This window comes from Aulonocara sp. 'chitande type north' Nkhata Bay, linkage group LG7 (genome assembly GCF_057382095.1).
Source record: "Aulonocara sp. 'chitande type north' Nkhata Bay isolate Kocher_YH1m ecotype deep benthic linkage group LG7, A_spYH_male_GT1.1, whole genome shotgun sequence".
In the NCBI taxonomy this organism is placed as follows: Eukaryota; Metazoa; Chordata; class Actinopteri; order Cichliformes; family Cichlidae; genus Aulonocara; species Aulonocara sp. 'chitande type north' Nkhata Bay.
Window position 1 is genome coordinate 63305085 of NC_141350.1, and position 26673 is coordinate 63331757.

At 40.8% G+C, this 26673-nt stretch overlaps 1 protein-coding gene across 5 annotated transcripts in view; it reads left to right on the top strand.

Annotated features, from left to right (window-relative positions):
* kiaa1549la (KIAA1549-like a) overlaps positions 1 to 26673 on the top strand; it is a 114127-nt gene that overhangs the window by 24754 nt on the left and 62700 nt on the right. For 4 of the 5 annotated variants that reach the window (XM_086301906.1, XM_086301903.1, XM_086301902.1 and 1 more), the window contains exons 2-4: positions 18994 to 19713; positions 22699 to 23514; positions 24136 to 24251. In XM_086301906.1, coding sequence (XP_086158032.1) covers positions 18994 to 19713; positions 22699 to 23514; positions 24136 to 24251 — 1652 coding nt within the window. The remainder of the gene's footprint in view (positions 1 to 18993; positions 19714 to 22698; positions 23515 to 24135; positions 24252 to 26673) is intronic. The other variant, XM_086301904.1, reaches the window with a different exon arrangement.

Genomic DNA, 26673 nt, shown 5'->3' on the forward strand with positions numbered 1-26673 from the left:
GCTTCAGGGCGGACCCACACCAAAATAACAAACAAAAGGAAACTAACTCAGAGGAGCGACTGCTCCAAAAGAAACATAACCAAACAACAATCACTTACCTCCCTGACTAACACAACATGAGAAAACTGTGACCAATTGAAAAGGCGATCCACCCCTACTTCCTCCTGGATTCACAAAACAACACAGGGCATGTTGCAGCCCCAGCTGGTTGGGGTAAAAACGAGGATGGATGGATTGCCGTCGTCAACCGTGCTGTCATATACTCCGCCTCCAGGTCATCATCCAATCCGAGCACACCATCTTCGGGATCCACCTCTCCTGTAGGCGCACCTGCACACTCAAATTTACATTTGCTGCAAAATCGCAGTGTGTTTGGTTTGTAACAGCCTTTATGCTCAAACTAATGTAGCAAATAGTGAAAACTTGGGGTTTTATTACTGACAAAACCGAAAAGGGAGGTCTGTAAATGCACAGACAGCTAATTAAAAATAAGTGGCTCTAATCAGGCAGTGGGTAAGAGGAAAACTAACATTCAAAATAAAAATAAAAAGACCACAAATTACAGAAACATGAAGACAGAGACAGACAGTTCATTTCCCCTTAACCTCCTAGGACCTGGCATCCAAATACATGTGGACATCATAATTTGGGTTGTCTAGACCATACTGAATTGATATCCACTTATGAGGAGATTATACTGCCAATTTTCTATCGAAATTTAAAATGAATGTCCTCGTGTGTGTGGATATCAGGCCCTTGTAGAGCAAAATCAGGTGAAAAGATAAGTCTTTGGTTTTACATTCATCAGGTCCCAATCAGCCCAAATAGCAAAGAGAAGATAAAAATACATGCCATGAAAGAGTTCGGGTCTTAGGAGGTTAATGATAAGATAAATGCAACATCTGCAGTGGAGCATGCTATAATAAACCAGAACTTAAACCCAGAATGAGAAAAACAAACAAAAAAACTCTCAAATATTTTGCTTTTCTGTCTCATCTGTGACATGCTGTCAGTCTATCTTGGGGAAGTATTTCAGGTGGTCATCAGACATGATGGTTACAGCATAGCAGCTGAAAAAAACAAAGCAAAAACTGGGGCCAGATGGGTCCTTGTCACACACAGCTACAGCGTTAGCTTTAGCTGTTGGTGCTGCCAACTGTTTAGGAATGTATGCAGAACCTGTTTCTGCATACAACCTCATCTCCTCTCTCTGCTGGAGACTGATGTTACTTTGAAATACGCTCAAGCCAACCTTCCTGACTTTCATGTTTTCATGGTAGTTCTCATTAGCATGTTGATGTGCTTCGTGATCTTTGTCACATGCATTTTTATTCCTGTAGTCTGAAAGATTTTAATGTAATCCAAATACCGAAAAAAAGTATTTTCGAGTTATCACACTGATTAGAATAGAATAGAATAGCCTTTATTGTCATTGTACAGAGTACAACGAAATTGGAGTGCCACTCCCTTGGTGCAAGTTTCAATAATAAATATAAATGTAAAATATAAAAAGTACAAAAAAAACAATCGTAAGTACTCAAACAATAGTATGTACAATATATACAGGATAGCAGCATTAATATAATGACAGTATGAATAGCAGCATAATATAATGACAGTGACGGTATGGAATAGGTTCAATTGTTTTTGTGCTTATTTACTACGGTGATAGCTCTGGGAAAGAAGCTATCCCTGAATCTGTTTGTCCTGGTTTTATGTGACCTGTACCGTCGGCCTGACGGTAATAGTTCAAACAGTTGGTTGCTGGGGTGAGAGTGGTCCTTGATGATATTGCCAGCTCTGCTGAGGTACCGAGAGTTTGCAGTGACCTCCAGGCTGGGCAGAGAGCAGCCAGTGATCTTCTGGGCTGTGTTGATGACCCTCTGCAGTACTTTCCTGTCTGCAGCTGAGCACCCTGCATACCATGTTGTTATGCCGTACGTTAGGATGCTCTCTATGGTGGCTCTGTAAAATGTCACCAGCAGCCTCTCCTCCAGGTTGTTCCTCCTGAGCACTCTCAGAAAGTGGAGACGCTGCTGGGCCTTTTTAACCACCGCTGTAGTATTTGCAGTCCAGGAGAGGTCATCAGATATCTGCACGCCCAGAAACCTCATGGAGTGTACCCTCTCCACATAGCTCCCGTGAATGTAAAGTGGGGCGGGGTCTGCTCTGCCCTTCCTGAAGTCCAAGATAAATTCTTTAGTTTTCGTGGTGTTCAGTTGGAGGTTGTTAACTGAACACCACTCAGTCAGTCTGTTGACCTCATCTCTGTAGTCCGACTCATCCCCCCTTGAGATGAGTCCAACCACTGTGGTGTCATCCGCGAACTTTATGATGGTGTTTGAGAGATGGGTAGGGGAGCAGTCGGATGTGTAGAGCGTAAACAGGAGGGGACTCAAAACACATCCTTGTGGAGACCCGGTGCTGAGTGTGATGGTGCTGGACCGGTGGGGGCCGAGTCTGACAGACTGTGGTCTATTTGTCAGGAAGTCCTTGATCCAGAGGCAGATGGGGGTGGAGAGTCCCAGGTGAGACAGTTTCTGGACCAGGATCTCCGGGATGATATGATTGAATGCTGAGCTGAAGTCCAGAAAGAGCATTCTCACATAGCTTCCTCGGTGCTCCAGGTGACTCAGCGCAGTGTGGAGCGCTATGGTGATAGCGTCCTCGGTGGAACGATTTGTCCTGTAGGCAAATTGGTGGGGGTCCAGAGTGGGAGGCAGACCGGCCCTGATGTGCTGACAGACCAGTCTCTCAAAGCACTTCATCACTACAGGCGTAAGTGCAACAGGCCTGTAGTCATTTGGGCTGGCCACAGCTGTCTTCTTGGCGATGGGGATGATGGTGGAGGTTTTGAGGCAGGGCGGGATGGTGTTTGATGACAAGGAAAGGTTGAAGATTTTAGTGAAGACTCCGGTCAGTTCGTCAGCACATGCTCTGAGAACCTTTCCATGTATTCCATCAGGACCTGCCGCCTTCCTGGGATTCACTGACCTTAGAACACACCTCACTTGGTGCTCCCTAAGTGTTAGTGTGCCAGTGCTGGGGGCGGGTGGAAGTGGTGTGGCAGCTGAGGGCTTGGTCGTCTCAAAGCGGGCGAAGAAACGGTTTAGATCCTCAGCCAGTGAGGCATCAGTCCTAGATGTTGCCTGGTTATTGCTTCTGTAGTTGGTAATGTGATTGATCCCCTGCCACATTTTTCTTTTGATTGAAGCCTGCTTTAAGCTTGTCGGTGCCATGGTTGTCTATGAGCACAGTTGGTTTGTGTTGTGAACAGGAAGGAAGAAAGAGTGATGTTTTATGTATGTGTCTGGCTATATTGGTGTATGAATAGTGCCTCTACTTTTGCCACTGAAAATTTTAGTGCTTGTGAGTGCTTGACTCTTCCTGTGTGTCTCAGAATAACATGTCTCCTGGTGTGTGTGTGTGTGTGTGTGTGTGTGTACACTTGAGTTAAAGCCTGTGTGTGCACATGCACAATGCAGCAGCCCAGGATGTCTCCCAAGTTCTGTTTATGCCAGACTGACTGACCTACTGAGAGCCCCAGAGCTAATCACATGACTGCGTAAGCCAGTCACAAGGGACTCTGCGACAGAGCAGCACAGATGAGGCGCCATGCTGCCTTCCAAGTGCGGTTGTTTCTTAATTATTGCATGAGTGCATACTTATTGCCTTCCTCACCCAACCTCTCCCTGACTCTAAAGATATGTGAGACTGAGCGCTTGTGTTTACAGACATTTAGGTTGCTTACAGCTACTTTGGTTCTTAGTTTAGTTTAGTGGTGCGCATCATTTCTCATGATCGAGCAGATGTGTTAATACACAACATAATACAAGCTGAAGGGTAAAAAAATGTGCTCTAATGTTTTACTGATGGCGATATATCTTACATCCCTCTAGGCTGACATAATTGAATAAAGTTTGTTCTTTCTCACAGTGATGCAATTAGTTCCTTAAAATTCAATGTGTCGCTGAGAATGAAAAACTGCGGGCCATCAGACTCTAACATTGCTGTGCGTGCGCTTAAGTGTTGCAGTGAAGTGATGTCACCCGAGCAGACAGCAAAATCAATTTCCAGAGAATGAGTTTTACAGTGAGACTTCAAAATGAACTTTAAGAAATGACAAGCTGAATTTTTCACACATACACTTGCTCAGTTTGGTGAAACAACTAGTTTGGCTTTAGGTCAGATATTTTAATATAGAAAATATATTTTTAATGTAAAAAAATAAGTGCTTTGGGCTTAAACTGTAAGAAATAAATATGGAAATTTACAGTAAAAGTTTGTTTAGCTTGTTGTGCTGACTGGCCCATAGTTTTAAGTGAAAAATTGTTGTTAATTTGTTGTTTATTCATGATTTATTCATTTGTTTTATTTATTTGATATTCATTTTAATTTTTTTTAACCCACTGTAAAAATCATACATTTGAATAGTCGATGTAAGTGAAAAAAAACAGGAATGTTCTGTCATTTAATGGCTTATGTACATCTCTTTAACTTGTGTCGTATGAAGGAACTGTGGAACTTACAAAAAAACAGTTAAAAGTCTAAAATGTGTGCCTTGCTTCACAATCCAATCCTCTCCAGATTGCTGGGTCTTTATCGGGTCAATTCTGGCCCCATTTTTCTTGTAAAACAAAGGGGGCCTAGCAAAAAATGTTTGGGAACCACTGCTTTAGATCACAGATTGCATGGGTATAGCTGCGATGGTTGTGGACACTTGTTTTTCAGATCTTGTCTTTAATATTTTGGTCACTGCTTTGTTGTTGTTGTTTTTTTTCACACCAGCATAGATGAGATTGTGGAGTGCTACATTATCAGCTAAGGTGAGCAGGATCAGTGAGCAGGCTGTATAGGTGCAACTCACAGACACGTAATAATGGTGGTTAGCACTATTGTCTCACAGCAAGAAGGTCCTGAGTTCAGTTCCAGCATCAGGCTGTGGTCTTTCTGTGTGGAGTTTGCATGTTCTCCCCCTGTTTGTATGGACTCACTCCAGGTACTCTGGCTTCCTCCCACAGTCCGAAGACATGCAGTTAGTGGGGATAGGTTAATTGGAAACTCTAAATTGTCCATAAGAATGTGAGTGCGACTGGTTGCCTGCCTAAGACTGGCAACCTGTCCAGGGTGTACCCTGCCTCTCACCCTAAGACTTAGGGTTAGGTTCCAGCCCCCTCGCAACCCTGAAAAGTATAAGCGTCAGAGAATGGATGGAATCTCGATGAAATTTGCTACATAAGCTTTAGAAATTCTTTTTATAAAACTAAAATTCGGACAAATTACTACGTGTAGTAGCTGATCTGAAAGCCAAGGGTGACATTACATCTGTATTACGTGTACATTGTTGACATTACGTGTCAATGTTCATCAAAAAGTAATGAGCCTGTAATTTTTAGAATATTGTAAAAAAGAACAATAAATGTGTGTTTATTTGTAATTAATTTTGCCATCTCACTGTACACAATGCTGTAGTTAAAGGAAAGGAATAATGTGATTAATGTCTGTGTTTTCATACATGAGTAAAAGCAAACAAGTACTGAAGGCCTGGTAAAACCCCCTTGTGCATTTTTGCTGGTAATACTAAGAATAATTGGTATAATTATAATAATATCTTTACTGTGGATACAGATAAAAACACTTAAATACATGTCTGTGTATAGCAAGACTATAAAAATGTCTTCTAAGAAGTGATTTAAAGAAACTTACTGATCCTTAGAGTTGTATCTCTGTTGTATCAGGCAAGTTGTTCCAAAGTCAAGCCTTACAAAAAGCATCGTTAGCTTTTAGTTTGGACTTTGGCATAGCCAGAAGGGACTCACCCGAGCATCTGAGGCGGGCTAATAAAGGGTCAAAACTTCTGCTTGTAGTCTGGGGATCGACACATGTTGTGCAAAAGTGAGAATCTGAGCTGTGAAATCTGAACTATTTGAGCTGAGAAAGACATTTTTCATTTATGCCAGAGAGGAGGTAGCTCCGATAGCCGAGCCTCGGGAAAATAAATGTGTGGATGTCTTTCTTCAGGTATGAGTGTGAATTTATTATTAAATGCAAGTTAAAAATAAAAGTACCAGTTTCTTTGAGATTGAGGCTCCTTCTGTGAACAATCCATTCATTCTAACAGGCTAATAACAATTCCCATGGAGGGAAGCAGTAGGTGTAGGTAGCAGCCAGACAGCCTAAATATTGCAAGACAATGCCAAATTCCTGATGAGAAGCAAAGCAACACAGAGGCAGTCTGCCAGGCAGCTACAATATGAATCAAGCAATTAGATTTCCCAACTGAGTGCCCTGGATTATTTTGCTTCCTGTTAGTCACCTGGCATCTTCTAACGATCTACAAAGCAACGTTAAGAATACTTTTCTGCCAAGTTTCTGACATTTCTTGAATACCGTGCAGTAATGACTCGCCATGAGCTGTTTTACACTTGTATTTACACTGACCAACAACAGCATGTCGTTACCTTAAGTAAAACTGCAAAACTGCACTTTGACTTTCTTCCTGCATTCCTTCTGACACCTCTTTCACTTTTGACCTTTTTTGGCTCTTGTCATCCTGATGCTTACATCCTTTTTGTAATGTGTTTGATAAAAACACTTACTGTGTAGCAAAATCAGGACATCTAGTCACCCTTTCTTGCAACGTTATCTTTAATGACTTTTGGTAGTCGGAAAAGAGTGAAGTGCCCACTCCGGGTCAGGGACAAGTTCCTGCCCCAAATGGAGTATCTTGGGATCTTCTTCGCGAGTGACAGGAGGGAACGGGAGATTGACAGACGGCTGCAGTGATGGAGACACTGTACCGGTCCGTTGTGGTGAGACAGGGTGAGAAGTTCAGCCATCTTGGAGGGGCTCAGAGTGGAGCCGCTGCTCCTCCACATCCAAAGGAGCCAGTTCAGGTGGTTCGGGCATCTGACAAGGATTCCTCCTGGGCGCCTCCAGGAAGAGTTGTTCCGGGCATGTCCCACCGGGAGGAGGTCCCGGGACAGACCCAGGACATGCTGGAGAGAGGACTTTTAGTAGTTTTTGAGGATGTGACGAGGTGATTGATTCTCACTTTAGGGTGTCAAATGTTGTTGATTTGCATATGGTACAAATTCCACAGGACACCTTGTTCGAGCACACGGGAATGTCTACATGAAAGAGATCCTGCGTGCATGTATGCACCAGCATATAGAGAGCCCCCCAAATATCTTTAAACCTGCGCTAATTTTCCAAGGCTAAGACTACATCAAAACTGTGATATTGCATAATGTGATAAATGCAATCAATGGTTATGGGTGACTGTGCTATGGATTATGTGTTGCTATGATTTTAGCACATTTGAGTTTGTGTAACATTTTAACTGTATCTCCAAAGCACTTTGAACCTTTGAACCCAGAAATCCAATTTGATACGAGTTGATGTGGTGTAGTCCGTCTGTTGTGTGTTGTTGTATTGTTGATCCTCTTCACCGCAGAAGAACAATTTGTCCAATCAAATATGTGCTAAACCCCACAGTGAAACGGAACTTAAAGCGCCTTTATCTTCAGTAATGCAGCATATTTCCACATGAAATCCTTTAGATATGATTGGATCAGTCAAAAGCGGGCACGGATTACCAAATATGCCAAGAGAATATGGAAATAGAGGCCAATGCAGGGATAGAAAGATGCAGTGACCTCCACATTCTCCCCATTCAGCTGTGCTCTGAAACCAGAAGCGTGTCCATGCAACAGGATTTGCAACTTCATATTAGTAATGATGGTGGTTCAGTTCTTACTAGAAAACATTGCAGAGGTAATTTAAGCTGCAGACCCAGCAGGCGCCAGACCAGGTTATGAGCAAAAAATCAAAGTGTGCAAAACTAATCAGTTCTGCAAAATAGCTTTAAATTTGGTCCTCAGTGAATCACCTTGTTGTTGAATTGTGCTATACAAATAAACTTGCCTTGCCTTGCCTTGCCTTCAGTGTGCAGAAAGTAAGACAGTATGTGTTTTTAAGAGGACAAAAAATATAGATTCCTATTTGTTTTTTTCCCCCTGCTACAAACATTTTTCTTTATTTCGAGGTTTCTGCTGAACAAATATGACTGATATTGTCTGACACACCTCAAAATTATTAAAGCAGCACATTAACTTAGCAAAATACACAGTTGTAAAACCAGTCGAGTCTTCCTGTGTTTTATGGGGCTGAGGCTATCTCCAGCCTTTCTTCCTTTATATAGCATTTTTCCAGGCTTATCCTTTTTAATATTTTTTTTATTTTATCTACATTTTTTTTTGTAAAAACACTGTGTGAAAATATAGCATAATTCAGTTTTTCTATTTCTTAGTGTAGTACATACAGGCTGAGGCGGCAAGAGCACCTATATTCTTTTCTGTAAAGTACCCGACCCTCAAAAAAACAATAAAGAAACCGATAAATGACAACATCAAAACACCAAAAAATATATATCTTTGTAAACCATTCTTTAAACACACACACACACACACACACACACACACACACACACACACACACACACACACACACACACACACACACACACACACACACACACACACACACACACTAAATTTGTCAGCATCCTACCACAATTTACACATTAATCTCCTTTAAACACCCTCTTTTTTTCTTTTAGTCACATTGCAGATCTCTTTCAAATCATATTTGATGTCCAGAAGTACAAAATCATCCATCCAGCTCTGGCTTTAAATATCACTTGGCAGAGATATACCAATGCTACTGCATATTTCACATCAGTAATGTCTAATAATATCAAGTTTGTAATGGCTTCCTATATGGTGGGTTAGGTATTTTAATATAGGCCACACAGCAGGGAGACAAGCCCACAGGCCTCTCACATCAAACACCAGCCAAACCGCTGGAGGTCTAAATTTAATCCACATGTCATCCGATTAGTCTGATTTTCAATCAGAACTAATAAATAGTAAATAACTTCAAACAAAGCAGCCATATTATTTTCTCTGTTGAGGGGTCTGTTCATGCAGCCAACTAGTGCATGTAATTCCCCAGTGATCATAATTGTATTATAGATAATTCAAGGTTCTTTTTATCTGTAAACTGTTGGCACAGTACGATAAGCCCTCATATGCATTTTCATCCTGCCAACAAAAATAATGTCTAATGTTGCCTCTTACGCCAAGCCGTGAAACTGCAGGGCACCACTGTGACACGCAGGTGGGACTCGATTTCATTTCTGTAAAACATTGTGGGTGACTGATCACATAGTGTAACTCAGACTAGAAGCTAGAGGCTGTCTGTCAAGCAAAAAAAAAGAATGCCGAACATCACAAACATGCTCGCTTTTGCCTTCATTTATCAGCAGATATTTGCGGTGCATGAATTCCTTATCAGTGGAATTTTCTGTGTTTACGAAACAAGAGTTCATTTTGTGCTCTGTTCACTTGTGAAGTTGTTGCGTTAAATATGTTATTGTGTTTGTTGTGATAACATCATACTTCCTTATCGCTCATTCTTATTGTTACAGCCGCCGTTCAAGGTGATACACAACAGACGTCTCAGACGTCACAAATAACCAGAACGCTCTGTGTCTTTCTTTATCCGTTCTAATGGTTACCCCGGTGACAGCATCCCTGTGGTTGCTGTGGAGACCCAGCAGCAGAGGAAGCCCAAGCTTGTTGTCAAGCTGAACGAGGCTGTTGATTTACTGTTACCTCAAATAGGTTTGGGCTCCTGCTTTGCTTCTTTTCATCTAACGACTGACTTTGGTATCACTTTGTTGCGCTGTTTTGAAGTGCAAGGTTGACGTCTTGTAGCAAAAGGAAGTCTAGTAAGTTTCTTTTAATGCGTGAATGTATAAGATGGAATCTCTGCAGATTAACATAAAAATTTTTTCTTCCATGTTGTTTTCTCTTTGTCTTTGATTTAGAGGATATCAGATTATCAAAGCCATGTTAGGCTGAATGTGTTCTCATACAGAAACTGAACACGGACGATTCAAAAATTGTTCTGAAAGCAGAGGTGACAAAAGTTATTCCTTCGTTTTTCTTTCATTTTACCTCTCAGTTCAAACCATCTGACACAGAGAAACTTGACAGGGTAATTCTTTTGTATTGACCGGTCTGAACTGACCCAAACACCCAAAATGTTTGACTTTAACAGCTGTGAGGAAATGACATTTCAGCTTGACATTTTGTGACTTTCTGTGCTCTTTCATCATAAGACTACACACACACACACACACACACACACACACACACACACACACACACACACACACACACACACACACACACACACACAGCAAATATAAGTATATATATATAAACAATTATGGAAGTAGGCCTAATAATGATAATGATTATTGTAACTCCTTGTACTATGGTCTTCCCTCTTCTCTTCTTCTTAGACTGCAAACAGTCCAAAATGCAGCAGCCCGCCTTTTAACTGGTACCAGGAAATTTTGCCATATTACCCCTGTCCTAGCTAGCCTGCATTGGCTGCCCATAAAGTACCGTATTCAATTTAAAATATTACTTCTTACTTTCAAAACTATTAATAAATTAGCGCCAAGTTATCTTAGTGAACTTCTCAAACCACATACTCCTGCTAGAACACTCAGATCTGCCACTCAACTACTTCTGACCCAACCCAGATCTCGACTGAAGTCTCGGGGTGACCGTGCGTTTGCTCTGGCTGCCCCGGTACTGTGGAACACCCTTCCTCTCGACCTCCGCGCATCTGATTCCATTGCACTGTTCAAATCACGATTAAAAACCCACTTATTCAATCTTGCCTTTCCCTCTAGTTAATATTTCTTTTATGATTTTATATCATGCACTTTTATGCTCATTTAAATTCTTGTTTGCTCTGTACCTGTTGCTTTCCTATGTATTAGTGACAGTTATCTGCTTGCATATTTAGTACTTGCTTTGGTCCTATTTCTATTATCCTCCTCCTATACTCTATTTTACTTGTTAAGCACCTTGGCATACCCTTGGTTTTTAAGTGTGCTTTATAAAGTTTATAATAATAATAATAATAATAATAATAATAATAATAATAATAAGATGATTATTTGGAAAAAAAACCCAACAACAAATACTGGAGCCCCGTCTATTTGCATGTACTGATTTCCACTTTGGCTCCAAACTTTATGTTGTTGTTTTTCTACTTTTTCACATATTAATATGCCCCAATAACCAAGCACCTCTCCGACTGTCAGTGTCTGTAGCTACAATCCAAGTGATCACACTTTCTTGGCTTTTGAAGTGGAATATTGGCCAGTTCCAGTCTGGCCCCTAAACCCTGTCCCTACTCATTTTCAGTCCGTTTGATGTTCACATGGAGGGTCCACAACATTAAGTGATGTTCCAGAGCAGATAGCCTTGAGTGGAAGTGGGCTATAAAGCTTTCATACCCTGATTCTGCTCTGCTGCTGGCTAACTAACCAAACTTGGGCCCCATATTTACAGATATATTGCATTTATAAACACAATTATGTTTGCACGTAGTCTTTTTGCATGCCACTTCAGAAGTCATGTTATTTTTATTCGTATAACAGCAAAGAGCAAGAAAGAAAAAATGAAGTGAGACCAAACAAACATCTGAATGAAACTGAAATAGGCTGGATCTCCTAATTTAAACTAGCTGTAAGTGAGACTGCATGGAGCTGAACACAGGGGGGTGTAGGAATTAGAGCGTGTAGTTCCAATCCATATGTAATATACGTTATATAAGGTTTGCATTTTCATTTAGAGTTTACTGGTGGAGAGGATGTCGAGGACATAAAATAATCGTAATCATGAGTAATGCTACAAAAAATAAAAAGCAATAGAAAAACAAGTGGAATTATTGTTCAGGCTTTGAGCATCTCTCTGAGATTTTATTCCTCGTGTTGCTGATTGACAGCTCTTGGCCCTCATTTGGAAATGAAGTGCAATCTTACTGGGAAAAGATTAATGAATGCTGGCACAAGGACTGTAAAATATGTCTGGAGTGCTGCGGGATTAAATGAGCCGGTGCTTGTGTTTTTCGATAGTTTCGATAGTGCTATTTTTCACTTTCTGTGTGAAGTTTATTAGTGTAGGATATTTCAGCAGTGATCAAACATCAATTTAAACTTAATCTCATATTCTCCAATGGCAGGCTTGCAGCCTTGGCGAGTCCAAAGCAGCTAGCTCATGGCGTTACACAAGTTGCAAGCAGAAAGCAAGTGATAAGTTGAGGAAAACAAGAATTGTATTATATGTAGAGGGTTTCAGCATATTTACTGCTTACAGCTTTTCATAAAAACATAGAGATATTTATGTTATAGCCCATACTACTGTTTGGGCAAGGATAGTAGGCAGCACTAATAATGTATGAATTTAGAATATTTATGAAACAAATATAAAAGGGAAAAATGTCTAAGCTACAGGCACAGTTTCCTCTTATTTGTCTTGTGTGCACAAATCTCCTGATTTTTAGAATTGATCACATGGACATGGATGCCACTACTACAGTGCAACTATATATGTGTAGCAAGTCCATTCCCCCATGAAAATAGAACTGAATAAATGTAACCCATTCAGATATTGACAACAGCTGAAATAGCAGCCGTTGCATTAATACTCACTGATAAGCTGCATTGTGTGTGTGTGTGTGTGTGTGTGTGTGTGTGTGTGTGTGTGTGGATATGCGTGTGGATATGCGTGTCCTCTTCTAACTGTTTAGTGATGCAACTTTCAGAAACCAAAAAGCTTCACCATTAGCCACAATTTTTTATTGTGTGCATTAAATCCATCACTGTACTGTGTGTGCATGTAACTGCTGTTTCAGTTCAGCCAGAAATAGACAACCAGAGTTGGAAAGAGCAGTGAGGCAGTGGCAACAGATCCGATGCTAACTGGAGCTGACGTGATGCTGGGTTGCAAAGTAGGTTGCAGATGTGCAGAAAATTGTCTGCGAACTTGGATACCTTAAATGGTTCCTTGCATAGGATCGCCACATCAAATCAAATGTTTAATGATCAGCTGTATTCTGGAGGTTTCCAGAATTTGGTTTGGCTTAAAGGTGTAAATGAGGAAAAAAACACAAACAGTACATATTTACATTAATTTAACTATAAATCCTGAGAAAAGTAGGCCTACTTCCCTGTTATCACACTCTTTAGTCGGTGTGATATTGTGCTGCACTCAGCTCACACAATGGGTAGTTGTTGTTGTCAGGCAGTTTTCTTACACTTTGGCAGCTCTTAGCAGTATTACTGAGAACACGGCACACTTTCCAAATGCTGCTTTCTCCCCTTCAGAGAATAATAAACTTCTCAGAACTGCTGCTGCATTACTTTTGTTTTGCACATACACATTATGAGAGACAGATTGTTTTAAACGCTCAAGAACCTAAATAATTGCATTATATCACATGAGCATTTTTTGCATCCTTGTGGAAATTTTGGGCTGTTTCTCACACAAACAGATGGAGTGTCTGGGTTGCTTCAGTGCTGTCAGATCCTGTCAAAGCAACAGTCCTGGTCATACTAATATGCTGGCAGACATCACTAAAGAATTAAACTAAAGACAGCAACTCAAATATTAACATAAAAGCCACCTTTTGAGTACGATTTGATTAGTACGCCTCTTTTTATTATCACTGACTGATTTAATTTTTTCTAAATATCTATTTTTTTTTCCAACAATCTATCCAAACTGCTTTCTGTTCTTGCCTCCACACAGACAGATGGATGTCCTGAATAGTCCCAGGAAATGGTTACATGTCCATCCTGTTGGACGGCCTCACTATGTTGGATAGAATTTATTGGCTTGAGACTACCATTACGCCCACTGAGTCTCGTACCACATCGAGTACATGAGTGCTTTGTGGTTAGAGTGGGAGTCCTGGTAGCAAGTCAAACACTTTATTTTTTAAAAGGAAAAACAATAGCATTGAGAAAAAAAATTTCCATGATCCTCACAGTCTCGCTTTACACAGAGACCTTGGACCTCATTCACAGCACTGTGTAGAGACAAATATGTAGATAGGTGCTTAAACCATGCAAATGCTTTAAACACCAGTCCACAAAAAAATTCAATTTTGTCCCATGAAGTTGTTCTTATTCTGCACAGAAATGTGCAACTCCCAACGGTTTGTGTATGTGCAAATGATCAAAATGTAAACACACATGCATTGTACAAATAGTAATTCATATAGTGCCAAACGAGGAAAAAAAAGTTGCCTCAAGGCACTTTTTACTGTAAGGTAAAGATCCTAGAGTGTTCAACAATCAAATAACCCCCTATGAACAAGCACATTGTGACGGTGAGAAGGAAGAATTTCCTTTTAGCAGGAAGAAACCTCCAGCAGAATGAAGGACCACAGAAGGCAGTCCAGAATAAATCTGTTTCATTATCCTAAACAAAACTTTAAGAACAACATGCACACTCGTTTTGTTTGCAAATGACAAACACTTTTGCACACATATTAGTGAATTTGGCCCCTTAGCATGTTGGTTGTGAGTGTGACCTCTATTTGTCTTACATTTTAGAAATTACCTTAACTGAAAAATCACCACCAACTGGTGAGCTTTGAAGCTTTAGACAACAAATGAATGTAAAAATACCCCTGCCAATGATCTGGATTAAATTCAGCTGAATCAGTTGTACATACACATGCTCTGAGGGCAGTTGCAAATTTGTTTTGCGTATTCAGCATATACCTGTAATTCTCTGGCAAACTGTCCAGTGTGTACCCTGCCTCTTACCCTTTGACAGCTGGGATAAGTGGATAAGCTGTTAACAAAATAAATAGACCATATTATTCAGTCCAAGCTTGATTTCCAGCGAACGAGCTAAAATAATGTACCCTACAGTAACTACCCAGTCTGGAACAACAGTAAGTAAGGTAAAGACGGATGATTTTCATTAAATGCATTTATATGATAGAGTTCACTAAACACTTAAAGTAAAAATTCAGGTCATTTAAATGCTGTTTTTGCTCTGTGTTAGCTAGATATGTAAATGCACAACTGTACATGCTGGGAATACCAGATTAAAATAAAATAGACTAAACAAAAAAAAAGAAGCTATAACCGCAAGGGTAAAGGTCATGACAACCAATTCTTAAAATTTTGCAATAAAAATGGTAACATGTTAACATTTAGCCTTTCACCACTGCTAATTTAAGAGATAAAGATGCAATTTGCAAGCTAGTTTTTAATTACATTAAATACATTAGTATTAGCTCAGGTAGACCAACTAAAATATACACTAGATCACCAGTGATTCATTCCTTGGAAACTTTGATAATTACAACAAAGTTTCAAGTAAATATTTTAATTTGTGAAAGTGAAATGGAAAATTGTCCCTCACAGCAGTGCTCAGTGTGCCTCACTTTGAGATAAGACTTGTAACCATCCTGAGCAGCTTTTGTGCAATCGTTGTTGATAAATGAATTTAATGTCTTTATAGAACACCAGGCTGAACGTGACATGATGACATCTTTTGCTGAAGGTCCCGGCATTGTGAGCGCATCCACTGATTGCATTGTGTATGTGAAAAACGCTCTGCCTGTTACTAACAATGCTATTTTATTTGGCCTAATGAGTTGAAACTGCAGTGTCTTCATTAGTGCACATAATGTGACACTCTTCTGTACTGCAGGGTGGTACTGCAGATGTACTATGTAGTTTAGTCACATAGACAAATCTTGCCTGCAGCTCTGAGGTGGAGATCAAGACATTTAGATTTTTTTTAATCCAGCATGTGTGATAATTACCTGAATGAAAACCAGCCACCAGTTGGCTGGTTGGCAGACTGAGCTGCCACACTCCCCCTCCTCAGTTTTTCTCTCCATGTTGACGACCAATTGGCTCAGTTCTGTTCTCACACTTCCTAACCACCTGTCCTGCTCAGTCAGAGCGGCAGCATGGATCAACTTTTGTTGGCCGGAAGCTTTGAGCATGGAATACAGGAGTGAGGAAGGCAAAGCCCTGACCAAAGAGATTATACCCGGATATTATCACAGGCACCTGAAAATAGCAAGCCGAAGTGGTCAGAAAGCTTGCAGTGACCTGGCAAGGTTTTACAGGTTTGTGTTGGCATCTGCAGAGATGCAGTGGGACATCAGCAGAAACAATGCCAGCTGGAAACTCGCTATCGTCAATACATAGTACGACCTAAACGGCCTGCTTTGTGCATCGTTTTCATGTGATGATTCTCATAATCTGCTAAAAGCCGAATGTTCTCACATGGACATGCTCAGTGTGTCTTTTCCAAATAGAGAAAGCATATCATGTCTGGACAGATCTACATTTATCCATCTTTAATCCATATTTTCTGTTCCGCCATCCACCTACCATCTATCCATCCATCCTGTCCATATTTGTTCTCAGTAGAGGTTCTTCTATCCTAGTGTTTTGTCAGAGGTCTGATGGTAGAGTCGCATATGTTGCTCTCAGCCTGAGCAGGTGGCCAACTGTTGGCGGAGAAAACACTCAAATCACTGCTAACAGTTATGCATATGGTAAAGGCCTTCCATCCTCGACACCGTCCATCATTCATTCATTCCATGACCATTCATTCATCCATTCAAATAAACAGATTCCTGTTAGATACTTAAAGAAACAAAAAGTTGACTATGGAAAGAAAACACTCCTCAATAAGTATTGTGTACTTGTGTTTGTACAAATTATAGTAAATTAATATGCTCTGTACCACTTTTACTTTTAAACATTATCAAGAACTATGTGCCAAATGTCAACTTTTAGGGTAGATTTACTAATCACATTCCTCTCAAGGTTATTATAGTTAACTAAAACGAAACTAATAGCTAAAGCTAGATGTAAAAAAAACAAACAAAAAAAACCATTTTAGTTAAAATACAAATTTAAAGGAACTCAAACGATTTTTTAAACCTATAAAACAGATTAAAATAGAATAAAAATCAGAGCAGAAATATCCGTTGTTTAAGTATCAGCGTGTCTTTTATCCTGTCTTCCTTCTCTCAGCCCAACCGGTCGCAGCAGATGGCCACGCCCCTCCCTGAGCCTGGTTCTGCTGGAGGTTTCTTCCTGTTAAAAGGGAGTTTTTCCTTCCCACTATCGCCAAAGTGCTTGCTCATAGGGGGTCATATGATTGTTGGATTTTTCTCTGTATCTATTATTGTAGGATCTACTGTATAATATAAAGCCCCTTGAGACGACTGTTGTCGTGATTTGGTGCTGAATAAATAAAACTGAATTGAATTGTTAGTTTGTATCGAAATTGTATCAAAACTTGCCTGATGAGTTTTTGATGGACATGTTCATTCAGACTTTGGAGGTCTACAAGACTGAGACACCACTGCTTTTAATAATTTCCTTTTTTATTGTAATACCTGTACGGATTTTTCAAATTCTCCCATTTACTGAAAACAATAAAGCTACCACAAAAGACTAAGCTAAAATGAAATATTAAAAATAAATAAATAAATAAACTGAAACAAGAAAGGACATTAGAAACTAAACTTAATTAAAAGCAAAGATTGCTATTGGAGCTTAGCTTGCTATAACATAAAGCAGCTGCAATATAAATTGCAGTAGCTTAACTTCCACTTTAAATGATATTTATAGTATGACATCCTTTAATGAGGAACAGATTGGTGGTAGTTAATAGTGCAGTGGTTGAAAGGCTTTCTAGCAGGTGTCCAGAGGATATACAGCAGCTAAGCTCAGAGCTAGTTCTATAAAGCTTCTCTTGCTCAGAATCACTGTCTTTTAATTAACCAATCCTCCTTAGAGACATGGGGAGCATGGGAAGTGTGCGTCACACATGCACACTTAACACACAGGCTAAAATGAGTGTGTGCTGAAAAAAAATCTATCCAGATTTACTTCTCTTATAATCTTTTGGCTGGAAACCAAAAAAAAAAAGAAAAAAGAAAAAAACCCTCCAAAAACATGCAGCATCTACCTGGATTGAGGCCAAAACCAAACCTTTTGACTTCACAACAAATGAGCAAATGCAGTAAACCGTACCACCCACTGAGACGTCCAGCAAGCCAATCAGACGGTCAGTCTTGTATTTCTTCCTTGTTCATTTCCACTAAGGCAAGGTGCCTTTGAGCCTGAATGTATTAGGCAGGATGATCACCTTTCTCTGCCAAACCTTCAGGCTTTGTTGAGAAGATGAAGACAGTTTACAGAATGGAGATAAAGGCCGGAGCTAAATGCTTTGACTGAATGTTATCTTTGTTGCTCCATTTCCACGTATCATCTGATGTTTACCAAATGAAAAATGACGCCACAAAACTGTGATTACTTAAAAATAAGCCACACCAAACGTTGCCTGGAAAACAGATCATTCTCATCATTTGACTTGTGAGCTGAGCGCTTGTGTATGTTCTAGGAATAATAACGCCACGCGTAGCACAGCTAACCTAACAGATCAGATTAGTATCTGTGAAATCACAGCTGATTAGGATTTGCGTGTGTGTGTGCGTGTGTGTGTCCTAATGCACTCTGGAACATCTAAATTAATTCCCTATGCTTTATCCTCTAAAAACATAAGTGACCTACTTTAGACATTATTACTATTTTCCACAGTTGCAGTTTTAATCCCTTTGGATAAATGTGTGAGAGACAGAGGGGTAAAAAAGAGATGGTGTGTGTGTGTGTGTGTGTGTGTGTGTGTGTGTGTATGTGTGTGTGTGTGTGTGTGTGTGTGTGTGTGTGTGTGTGTGTGTGTGTGTGTGTGTGTGTGTGTGTGTTTTGCAGAGAGTGAGGGAGGAACTTTTATTTTTTCCCCAGTGATGAGCAAAACAGTTAAAATCTCCTGGCATCTGGAAAGTTGTGATGGCATTATGAGGACTAATGATCTGAGGATTCCAGCTGTGTGTGCTCACAAGTGTGTGTTTGTGCATGGACGGGAACGTGTTACCATAAAAGTAATTGTCTAGCTTGTGGGACTGATGAGTCAAAGACTGCTCACTATTGTGCCGTTGTCCAGAACTCCTAATTAAACTCTATTCTTTCTTTTTCTTTCCCCATTTCCTTCTCCATCACTCTGTTTCCAGCAGCTGAGGGAGGTCATCATGAGTCAATGAGGCAGGCTGACTTGCTTCTGGACCCCGCAGTGACTTCCAACCTCTCGGCCACCCCTGGGATTGGAGACAAAGCTGGGGCTAACAACAAGGATACAATGGATGGGCCTCACACTGGTCCTGATGCTGGGTCTGAAGCTTGGCCTGAGGCAAAAGTGTTTGCTGAAGCCAGAACAGCAGTTTGGACAGAAACAGAAGCAGGAGTGCGTGCTGAAGCAGGTGGCAAAGTCTTTACCGAGACTGGGATTATGACAGGAACTGGTGCTTGGGCTGAAGTCGGAGCAGAATGGAGGCCCGTAGACACAGAAGGGGAAGACCTGCCGAGCATGCCTGGGGACACAGCTCCCTGGCTGGGGCAGCGGAGGCTACAGACAGATGGAGAGGAAAGAAGAGAGCAGGCAGCTTTCTCATCTGTCCTAACCATGCTGGCAGAGACAGCAGAGCTGCAGGCTCCAGTGGTTGGAAAACCTTTAGGGCTGCTGTCTAAAGCTGCTTGGACCAAAAGCTCCTCTTCATCATCGGCCAAAGCCACCTCCTCCTCTACGACAAAAGCATCCTCTTTGCCTTCTTCCTCCACATCCTCCTCCTCTCCAGCTAGTACACTACAAGACAGTCACACAGCAGGATCACAGAATATATCTGTGCTTGTTGTCAACACTAACTACTCCAACAGCAACAGTAGCCCCACCATTGGTATGTAATATTTCTGCCATTTGAATATGTTTCACATTTTTACAATGATTACGTGTTAGCAACCATAACTAGACACTGCTGACTAAAAAATAGTTTTTTCCTAAAAAGGAAAAACAAGAGAAACAGTGTAAGGAGTTGATGAAATTGTGTGTTCATCAGCATGAGTATTTTTCACTAATTATCTTGGTAAGTAGTGGTTAGACTTCGAGTACAACAGGGAGCAATGCAATTTTGAGGAAACATAACTGAGATGAAGTGTACTGTCTTCATCTTCGCTTTCGTCATTTCTCCTACAAATATAATACATACAGTTAAAAAATAACTTTAGTTTAAATATAAAAAAAGTTTTTTTCAGTAAGCATTGATTTGCATACACATCATGATATAAGCTAAAATACATTTAGTTTTTTTTTTCATTAAACTAATCGGTTCTAAGATTTTTGAATTAGCATTAAGCGGCTAATTAGTTATAGCTAATTAGCCTGCTAGCTTAGCTTTCATCTAAGATCCACTGCTGTTAACAAGAAATCTGGGCCTGTTTTTGCTCCAAACACTGGTTCATGGGTTACATGCAATGCAACGGTGTCCTGTATACAAAGTATAATTCATCTGCTGTGGTTCATGCTACATAATGAAAAATGCTAGTTTGGGTGGATGTTTCATACTATAGCCTGACCCTCAGGATTCTGGTATCACTTCAGTGTAGTTAAAAGAATGAAATGAAACAACCCATGCAGTCTATACAGTCTGCTTAGAGAGGCAGGAAGCATGCTATTTATACTAGCATAACAAAGCTGTTTGACCCTCTGACTCCGGCCAAACTTTAAACTAGCATAAAATAGGATCACACTGTTACCCACCCACCAACATTTAGCTACTGGAGCTAAACGTGTGTGGAGCTGTGTGTGTGACTTGCAAATTGTCTCAGCAGTTTCTCACCTTTCTGAATAGCAAGACTCCTCTGAGGATTATGTGCCACTGAACGATCATGCACAACAATGTAGTATTGTATTTGGCATCCCGTGAAAAGTAATCATAAAGAGACTGCTTTAATGTGATCACCTGATTGCAGGGACTGTGGAATTTAATTGCTCCCCCTAATTGAATAATGGCATGCATTAACTCTGCTTACGTCATTGCACAAAGGCCTATTGTGGCAATAATAAGTGAATAGCAAACAGTCAGCTAATTTTGCTCAGCTTTTGTTTTTTTTAAGCCTACAGCACACTTTCACACAGCGAAATCGGCTTTGATGTCATCTTTTATGAATCGTCATTCTTAACTACTTTCATCAAATTGTAATTTTCAGCATTGCTATCATCACAGCCACTTAGGCGCATCATCTTCATCATCCCATCATCGCCCTCACTATTTTGTCAGCATCCTTCATGTCCTGTCCAATTTCATCACCTTCGTATCTCCCCTGCTTCCTGTCATGCCATCATTATCTATAGCGCTGACATCAGCAAGGTAAATCCTTCACATATATTTTAGCTTCTGATCAACGAGTGAGCAGAAAGCTAATATCCTGTTGCTCAGAGTTTTGTGTCACATAACAAGCACAATATTTGAAGTCGTCAGGTGTTGATAAGAATGAATCCGCAGCTTGGTCTGAAAAGGTTCATTGATCGCCTGGCTCTTGTTTACTTTAGCTTCCTCTACACTCATCAATATGCGTCTCGCATCAGTATGTAGATGGATTAAACAAACCCCTTTCATTTAAATGCCTCTCTGGTTCACATTTTATAATTGGATTTCTATGGTAAATGGTAAGTATTTATATAGCGCTTTACTAGTCCCTAAGGACCCCAAAGCGCTTTACATATCCAGTCATCCACCCATTCACGCATACATTCACACACTGGTGATGGCAAGCTACATTGTAGCCACAGCCACCCTGGGGCGCACTGACAGAGGCGAGGCTGCCGGACACTGGCGCCACCGGGCCCTCTGACCACCACCAGCAGGCAACGGGTGAAGTGTCTTGCCCAAGGACACAACGACCGAGACTGTCCAAGTCGGGGCTCGAACCGGCAACCTTCCGATTACAAGGCGAACTCCCAACTCTTGAGCCACGATCGCCCTCGTTTCTATTTCCCATTCAAAATTGAAACTATCATGCAGTCCATCTAAGTGCTTTCAATTGGACAAAAACCTCATCTTTTTCATTCATGACAAAAGTGAAAACTGAGTCTTGCTGGTTTGCTGTTATCAGGCAACTGGTTCCTTTGCATCACTTTATTTAGATTTAAATACCCCTATGGCAGTGCTTTAATGAGGATTTAAGAGACATTGCTCTAAACTTGGTTGCTCAGGGGTCTTTGCATATATGCATATAGGTGTGGTATGAGTAGGTTAAAACTGTGTTTACACTTTTTAAGAGTCAAATATTACAGATTCAGGTCAAAGACAAGTGTAGCTGCATTAGTGTTTGCTATCAGCCTGTAGTCCCTTATGTTATATATTGCATACGCTGTATGTAGGTCAGCAGATGATATAAAATACCAAAAATAGCACCAATACTTTCAAGTGTCTTATCTTTCTGCAGTTCATGTTTGACCTAATATAAGATGTATGGTTCATTCAGGACCACTATAATCAACAGATGAGCGATACTTCTGTATGCAGCACACTGGCATTGTTTATGGACCTCTCCATCCTTTGCTGTGCACACATGGGAAAACTGTAGTGGGGGTGGGAAAAAGCAAGACCCCCAAACAGAACAAAGCAGGCATCACTGACGTCAGACACAGCATTCATTTAAGTTAGAAATACTGTGAAAGGAAGTGCTGAAGTGGTGGGTCACAAAGTGGCTTGCAGATCTGTAGCAATTGTTGCAGCTTGAATTGTGTACCCTGTTTGAGATGAACTAGCTGAACTAATGCTGTGCTCCATTTAAATCCGAAAAAAGGCTGAGTAGTTTTTATATTCAGAGTCTCTGGAAATCCTTTATTATGACTGATTTTCATGTTTTCTGCCCTACAGAGGACTCAGTGAGCAGCCTGCCGGCCTGGGATCTCCCTACAGTTCCCGAATCACTCCTGTCCACAGTGGGTGACCATGATGTCACACTTCCTGCCAATGTCACCAGCCCTTTCTCCACCCACCAGTGGAACACCACTGCACCTGTGCGCACCAGAAACGCCTCACGGCGTCCGACCACCACAACAACCACCACCACCATAAAGATGCCTCTGTCTCCCACTACCAGCTCAACTTTACCATTCCCCACAACTGCAAGAGCACAAACACCACCAGAATCCAGCACGGCTACACACATCACAAGCCAGGACACTGTGACCAATGACAGTCTTCAGCTGACAACAGTAACTACAACAACACCCTTAACGACCACTCTTACTGTGACCACCGATGATATGATGAATCAGGCAGCAACCACTGGGAACAATGCAACGTTATCGCCAAATACCAGTGCTGCAACCACTACGCAGCAAACAACAAGCATCAGACTTACCACAACAACTCAACCTGCAACCACTACAACAACCACACCTGCCCCGACTACTGCTTCTACTACTACTCTTCCCCCGACTACTACCACCAGCACCAGCACCACCACCACAACTACTACCACTACCACCCCTGAGCCCACTACTACTACCACCATGGCTACCACGACTACTACAGCTCCCACTACTACTACTTCTACCACAACAACAACAAAGGCGCCTGCTACCACTGTGTTCATCCAGACTACTCCATCTCCTCCTCCATCTAGTACCAGTGCAGAGGAAAGTCCTCTGCCATGCAACATTACTGAAAAGTTTTGGGTTAGAACAGGTAAGAAACCAAAACATCACCGGTAAGCGATAATGAGATAATGATGGATTTCTTAACATTTATAGAAACTGTGTGAAAGATGAGGAAGAATAAGTAAAGCTAGTAAGATGAATGGCTAGGACATCAGAGAGCTCTCATAAAAATAATCTAGGTACTGCATGTCCTTTAAATTACATAAAGTACACTCAGTGTTAAGTACAGGCAGACTTTACCATCTTATCTTCCAGAAAAAATAATGAAGTAATAATGAATGCACACAAAATGCCGCATTTGAGAGTCAGGCAGAAAGTGCCTATTATGTGGCCAACATGTCAGTAGAGGTGCACAAATTAATTAAAACTTGGATAAAAGTAAGTACAGCCTTTCCCCATTAACAAATATAAAAAGCCACACATCACACATTAGTGAGCATTTGATTGCACATAGCAGCGATGCTGTGGTTTTTTTTAAAGCTTTTAATAGTACTTGAGCTTGTTCATGATATATAAGTAAGTATACTTTAAGTTTACAGCAGAAGCAGTGCTGATAGATTTATTAAAGCATAAAAATTATGTAAATGTGCACATATGAAGACATAGTGCACGGTGATTGAGAACTAATTACATTTTTTCATCTTCACAGTGTTATCTATTGAGCTGCGCAGGAACCGCTTAGACCTCATACTGAAACATCACCTCTCCAAAGGTCTGAGTCATGCCTTGCAGAGAGCCCTGAATGACTCCACTGTTTATGCACAGGTCAGTGTTTCTTCATCATCGTCTTCTTCTTTTTCTATAAGCTCCGCTCACTGGTTTTTCATGTATGACATGTCTGAGGGTAGCAACACGGTGGGGAGGTATGTGGAAGGAGTGAGAAATTGGTTCAAGGTGGGGTGGGATTACATCAGGGATCTGTTCCAAGCCCCCTCTTGTCTGCAGTGGTAATGGACAGGTTGATAGAGGAGGACAGAGAGCTCTATAATGTTTGCAGATGACATTATGATCTGCAGTGAAAGTAGGCAGAGGAAGAGGAGTGAAAGTCATTAGAAGCAAGACAGAATACATGTGTGTGAATGAGAAGAAGATGGATGTTACAATGAATATATGAAGTGAAGAAGAGAGTGGAGGCAGGGCGGAGTCGATGAAGATGAGTGTCAGCAGTGATAAAGATAGCAGAAGAGTGAAGGAGAAGCTTGACAAGATGCTGGTGATACATGCTATGATGTATGCTTTGGAGACTGTGGCATGAACGAAAAGACAGGAGTTCAAACTGGAGATGAGATCGTTTGGAGGTGTGCAGAGGAGAGAAAGTGGATATTCTGGGCAAAGGATGTTGAAAGGGTGTCCTGCCAGACACGAGAAGAGAAAGAGCACAGACAAAATTAATGGATGTAGTGAAGGATAAGGTGAGATGGAGGGGGATGATCTGCCGTGGTGTTTCCTAAAGGGACTCTGAAAAGAACCAACTGTGTGCTTTCAGCCCCCTCCTAAAAGCTCAAACTCCCTTGAAGTTTAGTTCAGCTTCATTCAAGGTGACCGAAGAGGCTGCGCTTTTTTTTTCTTTTTGCCATTACTGTAACCACAGACATCTGTTTGTGTAATAAGGGTCCAAAAGAAAAGGTCAATAATGGCAAGGCATTTGTTAAATTATTACTGGTAAAGATCAAAAACATAATAAAAATCATAAAAACAATGATGTTGGGTTACTTCCTGTAATCCCTGGTTCTCTGATAGCAAAGTAAAGGGTTTCACTGTGGGAATCGTCGTGGTGTGGCCAACTACGGAAGCTCCAATGACATCATGTCTCTCTATGACGAACCTGTGCTCAGAGCTCCGCCCCCTCATACTAACACAGCTGACCAGCCCATAACTACCAAAGACTGTACATAAAAGATGGACATATCTAGCGTTGTTTTCTGGACATTTTGAAGCATCAAACATCTTTTTTTGGAGCCAGTAGTGATCAGAGGGTGCTAAGCTAGCAGCTAACACTAGTATGCTCAACTAATAATTTGTATTTCGAGCAATTCACAATAATTAATTATTGCTAATTAGATCAGAAAGATCAGACCACAGCAGCAATGGATAAGTGGCTAGAAGACATATGTCAGAAGCAAATAAAATGGCTATTAAGGCTAATACAAGTTTTTTGCATACACATTATTAATCTTCTAGTGCATTTAATACTGCAGAAGAAATTTTGTAGATCTATAAATTATATTTAAAAGGACCACGCCGCAATGCTGCAGTCAAATCTTTTTGTTGTGTTTCTGTTTTGCCATGATTTTTGCTCTTCATGTGTGCTCAGATATTCTATATGTGAGTGTGTCATCAGTTTACAATACTTTTCATCACATGCTCCTCCTCATTCACTTCATAAGGAGTCACATGAAGGGTGCTAGAGAGGTGACTAATGCAGACTGTGGTTGAGTCTGAATTGTTATGACCTGCTGAATATCGAGGCAGTTTACTCAGAGGTTATTACGCACCCTTGTACTGTCTCTCTCTCTCACATGCGCTACAATGTAAAACAAATTAAGAATGAGCTATTACGTTTTTTTCATTCACATAATTTTCCCATTCTGCTGTTTTTTTTCTGTATCATGTCTCTGTTCTGACTTTTGTTTCCTTTGCATATTTCTCAGTGTTTACATTTCTCATATTGCTCCCTTTCTCCGTCTCCCTCCAATCTGATTGTTTCCTGGGTTTAAGTCGATTGATTTTCTGCCAACCTGTCTGTCTCACTTGTCTGTTTGTACGCCTGTTGGGCCTGCCCGGCTCTGTCTGTCCACCTGCCTCCCTTCATCTTGCTGTCTGTCTGTCTTCATCTTTTTTTTTTTCTTTCTATTTTTATCCAGTTGTTTGTGAGCTCACGCTGGAGTGACTCAGTATCTCAAAGCTGCAGTCCACTTTCATCTAACCCTCCTGCAACACATACACACAACCTCAATCTCCTGAGTTTTCATCCTATCCATCAGATAACGTAAGCTATTATTTGGCAGTCAGGATCAGTCCTTTGACAATAGCAACAACAAGAGGAAGGAAACAGATCTTTAAAAGCAGTGATACGCAGGCGAAACATTGCTTCAGCGTGGGCAGGGATTGTCAAACAGCATGAAATTAACTTGCAGGTTACATTTAATATGTTGTGTCATTGAACCATGTCTTTTAACATAATTGC